At 59.4% G+C, this 6,083-nt stretch overlaps 1 protein-coding gene across 1 annotated transcript in view; it reads right to left on the bottom strand.

The window, feature by feature from the left end:
* Positions 1-6,083, bottom strand: part of LOC104284354 (myosin-6) — a gene marked incomplete at its 3' end in the record, with an annotated part of 25,498 nt that overhangs the window by 9,997 nt on the left and 9,418 nt on the right. Inside the window, exons 7-19 of the mRNA XM_009882676.1 lie at positions 5,208-5,351; positions 4,626-4,782; positions 4,297-4,324; positions 4,082-4,190; positions 3,909-4,001; positions 3,720-3,783; positions 3,177-3,275; positions 2,901-3,004; positions 1,786-1,924; positions 1,414-1,682; positions 628-798; positions 173-482; positions 1-81 (exon numbers count right to left, since the gene is read on the bottom strand). Coding sequence (XP_009880978.1) covers positions 1-81; positions 173-482; positions 628-798; positions 1,414-1,682; positions 1,786-1,924; positions 2,901-3,004; positions 3,177-3,275; positions 3,720-3,783; positions 3,909-4,001; positions 4,082-4,190; positions 4,297-4,324; positions 4,626-4,782; positions 5,208-5,351 — 1,768 coding nt within the window. The remainder of the gene's footprint in view (positions 82-172; positions 483-627; positions 799-1,413; positions 1,683-1,785; positions 1,925-2,900; positions 3,005-3,176; positions 3,276-3,719; positions 3,784-3,908; positions 4,002-4,081; positions 4,191-4,296; positions 4,325-4,625; positions 4,783-5,207; positions 5,352-6,083) is intronic.

Genomic DNA, 6,083 nt, shown 5'->3' with positions numbered 1-6,083 from the left:
CCCTCACCCGGTGCAGGGCGGAGACAGTCTGGAAGGAGGAACCTTTCTTCTTGGCACCTTTGCCTTTCCCTCCATCACCGCCTGAGGGACAGAGGGGTGGGGTGAGGCAGGAAAGGAGGAGACCTCATTGTGCAACTGTCTTCCCCATTCCCCCAACCGTCCATCCACCCACCGGCATCAGCCCCGGCATAGTTGGAGAAGAGGTTGGCCAAAAGCTTGAGGGCCGACTTCTGGTAGAGCCCCACCACCGTCTCATTAAGGGGGTCCTTGTTCTTCTCCAGCCACCCGATGATGTTGTAGTCCACCGTGCCGGCGTAGTGGACGAGGGAGAAGTGGGCCTCCGTCTTCCCCTTGACATTGCGTGGCTTTCCAAAGTTGGCCGACTTGCCCAGGTGGTTATCGTACAGTTTGGCCTTGAAGGTCATGTCCGAAGCCTTGGGAAACATGCACTCCTCCTCCAGGATGGACATGATCCCCATGGGCTGGGGAGGAGAAGACCTTGTTGGCTGCGGTAGCCACCAACCGCGAGCCAACCGGCCACCCTTGGGGTCCCTGGAGAGCTCCAACTGGCAGGAGTTTCTCCAGGAGCCCCCTGGGGCCCCCAGGAGGCCCCGCGAGAAGTAGTACCTTCTCGATGAGGTCGATGCAGGCCTGGAGGTCCATGCCGAAGTCAATGAACTCCCACTCGATTCCCTCCTTCTTGTACTCCTCCTGCTCCAGCACGAACATGTGGTGGTTGAAGAACTGCTGCAGCTTCTCGTTGGTGAAGTTGATGCAGAGCTGCTCGAAGCTGTTGAACTGGGGGAGGGGGGGAAGAGGGAGACACCCAGCGGGGTCAACGTAATGACCAATGGGATCAGTGGAGTCATCTCAACACCAAAGACAGTCAACCCAATGTCCAATGGTGTCAAATGAACATCCAACAGGGTCAATGCAACAGTCAATGGGATCAGTGGGGTCAACTCATCACCCAGTGGGGTCAATGCAATGCTCAATGTGATGAGGAGGGTCAACAGGTCGCCCAAAGGGGTCAACTGAACAGCCAATGGGATCAACAGGGTCAACTGAACATCCAACAGGGTCAACGCAATGCCCAATGGGGTCAACGGAGCCAACCTGAGACCCAACAGGGTCAATGTAACATCCAATGGGATCAATGGAGTCAACTCAACACCCAGTAGGGTCAACGTAACGTCCAATGGGATCATCATGGTCAACCTGAGACCCACTGGGGCCAACCCAACACCCAATGGGGTCAACATGGTCGAATCAACATCTGCTGGTGTCACCACAAGGCCCAGTGAGGCCACGTTCCCACCAAAGCCACGGATGAAGCTGAAGGAGCTGCGTCAACCCCAGCTGCACCACCCCGAGCCCCGGGAGGAGCATGGCCACTGCCATGCTGGGCCTCACGTCGAAGATCTCGAAGCCGGCGATGTCCAAGACGCCGATGAAGTACTGCCGGGGCTGCTTGGTCTCCAGCGAGTTGTTGATCCTCACCACCATCCAGTTGAACATCTTCTCGTAGACGGCCTTGGCCAGGGCCCCGATGGAGTAGTTCACCTGCTGCACATTCTGCCCTTTGGTGACGTACTCATTGCCCACCTTCACCCGGGGGTGGCACAGCCCCTTGAGAAGGTCGGCCGAGTTCAGCCCCATCAGGTAGGCCGACTTGTCAGCATCTGCAGAGCGTGGAGGGGGAGGAGACGATGCACGGTCAAGTCCTGCTCGGTGACCCCCAAACCTGTGTGCTCCCACCCCACCTCACCCCACCCTTGGACGTGCCTTCGGTGCCGTCGGGCTCTGCCTGCTCCTCCCGCTGCTTCTGCTTGAACTTCATGTTGCCGAAGTGCATGATGGCGCCCGTCAGCTTGTAGACACCAGCCTTCTCCTCGGCGGTGAAGCCCAGGACATCGAAGGCGCTCTGGGGGGGGGGGGTGTTTGGAGGGGGGTCGCAGAGGACTGGGCCACCACCACCACCAGGCTGACCACCTCTGCCCTTCCTGCTCCTCCAGCCCTGCACCTGGCCACCCATGGACTCAGCCATCCATCCATCCATCTATGGATCCATCTGTCCATCCATCCATGGATCTGTCCATCCTTCTGAGGATTCATCTCTCCATGGACCCATTCATCCATCCATCTGACTCATCCATCTGACTCATCCATCCCTGGCCTCACCCATCCAGCCATGGATTTGTCTGTCCATCTCAGCACTCATCCATCCATGGACTCATCCATCCACCTGAGGATTCATCCATCCATGCATTCGTCCATCCATCCATCCATGGACTCATCCATCCATGGATTTGTCCATCCATCCGTACATTTCAGGATTCATCTGTCCATGGATCCATCCATCCATCCATCTATCTGAGGACTCCATCCATCTGTCTGTCCATCTGAGGACTCATCCATCCATGGACTTGTCCATCCATCTGAGGACTCGTCCATCTCCCCATCCATCTGTCCATCCATCTGTCTACCCATCCGTCCATCCTTCTGAGGATCCATCCATCCATCCATGGACTCATCCATCCATTTGAGGATTTGTCCATTCATGGATTCGTCTGTCCATCCATGGATTTGTCCATCCATCCATTTGAGGACTCTTATCCACCATCTGAGGATTCATCTGGACATGGATTCATCCATCTGTCTTTCTGAGGATCCAACCACCTGTGGACTCATCCAACCATCTGAGGACTTGTCTATCTATCCACCCATTTGTCCATCCGTCCATCCTTCTGAGGATTCTCATCTGTCTATGGTCATCCATCCATTTGAGGAGACTCATCCATCCACCCATGGGCTCACCCATCCCCCTGAGGACCCGCCCGTCCATCTCCACCTGCCCCCCTGTCTCCAGCTGCTCCCCCTCCCCCCGGCCCAGTGCCTACGTCGGTGGCCAGCAGCTCCTGTGCGTCGTCGATAGAGGCCACGGTCACCTCCCCCTGGGAGATGTAGCTGTAGTCGTAGGGGTTGGTGGTGACCAGAAGCATCTCTGCTCCGCAGGACAGGGACAGGGACGGGGACAGAGATGGAGGATGAGCACCCCCTGTGGCCAAACACCCCCGAGGTCTCCTTGGACCCCCCAAGGGGAAGAGGCCCAGCGGGGGAAGGAGAAGACCCAAAGCCCAGTGGTGGCATCACCCCTCCTCCCCCTGCCCGCTTACCCAACAGCTCTGGCTTCTTGTTGGAGAGGATCTGGTAGAAGATGTGGTAGTTCCTCTCAGCCTTCAGCTGGAAGATGACGCGGGACTTCTCCAGGAGGTCTGAGGTGAGGATGGAGAGGTTGGGGGGTTGGGTTGGGGGGAGGAGATGGGGGGATGAGGAGATGAATGGAGACATGGAGAGATGGATGGTGGAATGAGGAGATGAGTGGTGGGAGGGATGGAGAGATGGATGAGGAGATGGATGGAGACATGAGGACATAGAGGGATAAGGAGATGGGTGGATGGAGAGATGGATGGAGACATGAAGAGATGGGTGGTGGGAAGAGGAGATGGATGGAGACATGAGGAGATGGAGGTGAAGGGTCAGATGGAGGGTGGGATGAGGACATGGATGATGGATGGGAAGTGGGACGACATAGGTGGATGGTGGGATGAGGGGATGGAGGGATGGAGGGATGGACAGAGGGGTGATGGGGCAAGAAGAAGGGTGGACAGAGGGGTGGACAATGGGGTGTCCCCTCCCGGAGCCCCCGACCCACTCACAGGTCTCGATGTCAGCCGACGCCAACTTCCCGGTGGCCCCAAAGTGGATCCGGATGAACTTCCCCTGAGAGAGCAGTGGCAGGAGGTGAAGGTGGAGATGGCCACCGCCCCCCAGAAGGTCCCACCCCATTGACCTCACCCCTTTGCCCCCTCCCCATTGACCCTGCCCCGTGACCCCTCCCCACTCACGAATCGGGAGGAGTTGTCATTGCGGACGGTCTTGGCATTGCCGAAGGCCTCCAAGGCAGGGTTGGCCTGGATGATTTGGTCCTCCAGGGTGCCCTGGGGGGGTGGGACGGTGGAGAAGGGGGTGTGGACACCACAAGGTGGGGGAGGAAAGGTCACTGCTGGGGGGGGCGTACCTTGCTGCTATTGGCCGCCTCCTTCTTGCGGTCACCAATGGCGGCAATGCTGGCGAAGTATTGGATGACCCTCTTGGTGTTGACCGTCTTCCCCGCCCCGGATTCTCCGCTGGGGACGGTGAGGGAACAGAAGGGAGATAGTGGAGAACATCATGGCAGCTTCTGCAGCGCAGCCCCACGTGCTGGGGTGGGGCCCGGCGGGGGCAGGGACTTACGTGATGAGGATGGACTGGTTCTCTCGGTCTGGCAGGAGAAGAGAGGGGGCAGGTGGGACCATGGTAGGGGAGATGTGTGGGTCATGGTTGGGGTTCTCCATACTCCCAAGTGAGGACAATGTGAGGTGGGACCAGGGTAGAAGATGTGTGGGGTCTCGGGGTTCTCCATCCTCCCAAGTGAGGACAAAGTAAGGAGGGACCAAGGTAGGGGAGATGTCTGGGGTCTTGGTTGGTGTTCTCCACCCTCCCAGGTGAGGTCCAGGTTGAGGTCAGAACCCATTTTTTGGGGTGGGGTCTTCTAGTTTGGGATCCCCATGGGAGGTCCTCACCCGTCAGCATGTTCTGGTAGGCGTTGTCGGAGATGGAGAAGATGTGGGGCGGAGCTTCGCTCCGTTTCTTGCCCCGGTAGGCGGCCACCACCTCGGCGTTGTAGACGGGCAACCACTTGTAGGGGTTGACGGTCACGCAGAAGAGCCCCGAGTAGGTCTGGAGGAGGGACAGGTGGGTCAGGGCCACCGGGTGCCACCCCAGCAGGAGGGGACAACTCAGGTGTAGGGCGGCCCAAGGGGGCTGGAGGTGGGACATCCTGGGTCTGGGTGGCCCCAGCTGGTCCAGAGATGGGACCTCTTGGGTGTTAGTGGCCCCAAGGGGTCTGGGGATGGGACATCTTAGGTCTTGGTGGCCCCAGGGGGTCCAGGGATGGGACCTCTGGGGTGTGGGTGGCCTCCAGTGGGGCTGGAGAAGGGCCACCAGGTTCATGGTGGCCCTGAAGCCACCTGAGAAGCTGCAGTGGGTTCTGGGCATCGGCCCAGCACCAGTGGGACAGGTCAGCAGGTTCCTCCCCCCCCATAGGCTGTGGAGAAGGCCCCACCCAGTGGCTGGCTGCCCCAGGGGCTCATGGGAAGGCTCACGTAGATGAGCCAGGAGGCGTAGCGCTCCTTGAGGTTGTAGAGGACAGCGGGCTCGTGCAGGAAGGTCAGCATGGCCATGTCCTCGATCTTGTCGAACTTGGGGGGGTTCTGCTGGTGGACATCGTCCTCCTTCACCGTCACCGTCTGAGGAAGGATGGACACATGGCGGGTGTTGGGGGGCACCCCATGGTCTGGGGGGGTGCCCCATGGGTTGGAGGGGTCTCCCAAGGCTTAGAAGGTCTGCCATGGGTTGGGGATTCCTCCACGGGTTGAGGGTCTTCCATGGGTTGGGGGGTCTCCCAAGGGTTGGGGGGTCTCCCAAGGGTTGTGGGGGTCTCCTTTGGGTTGGGGATTCCTCGGGGGGGGGTGTCCTCATGATTTGGTGGGTCTCCCATGGGTTGATGGGTCTCCTAAGGGTTGATGGGTTCTCCAACGGGTTGAGGGTCTTCCATGGGTTGGGGGTTCTCCCATGGGTTGGGGAGGTCTTCTGTGGGTTGGGGATTCCTCCATGGGTTGAGGGTCACCCAAGGTTTGGGGGGTGTCCTCATGGGTCAGGGGAGTCTCCCATGGGATGGGGTGTCTCCAATGGGTGGAGGATCTTCCATGGGTTGGGGGTTCTCCAGGGGGTTGAGGGCCTCCCAAGGGTTGGGGGGCGCCCCGTGGGTTGGGGGGTCCCATGGGGTGATGGGTCTCCAACGGGTTGAGGGTCTCCCAAGGGTTGGGGAGGGTGTGCTCCCTATGGGCCTTCTCCCCTCCTCCATTACCCCCGTTCCACCCCCAAACCTTCAACCCAACCCCTCCCCCATAAACCCCCCCAACCTCTCCGCCACTTCCCACCCACCGATACGCGTCACTTCCCGCGCGCCGCACTAGATC

The sequence above is a fragment of the Charadrius vociferus genome, unplaced genomic scaffold (genome assembly GCF_000708025.1).
Source record: "Charadrius vociferus isolate BGI_N301 unplaced genomic scaffold, ASM70802v2 scaffold204, whole genome shotgun sequence".
NCBI classification, from domain to species: Eukaryota; Metazoa; Chordata; class Aves; order Charadriiformes; family Charadriidae; genus Charadrius; species Charadrius vociferus.
This window is presented reverse-complemented; position numbering and strand designations above follow the sequence as displayed.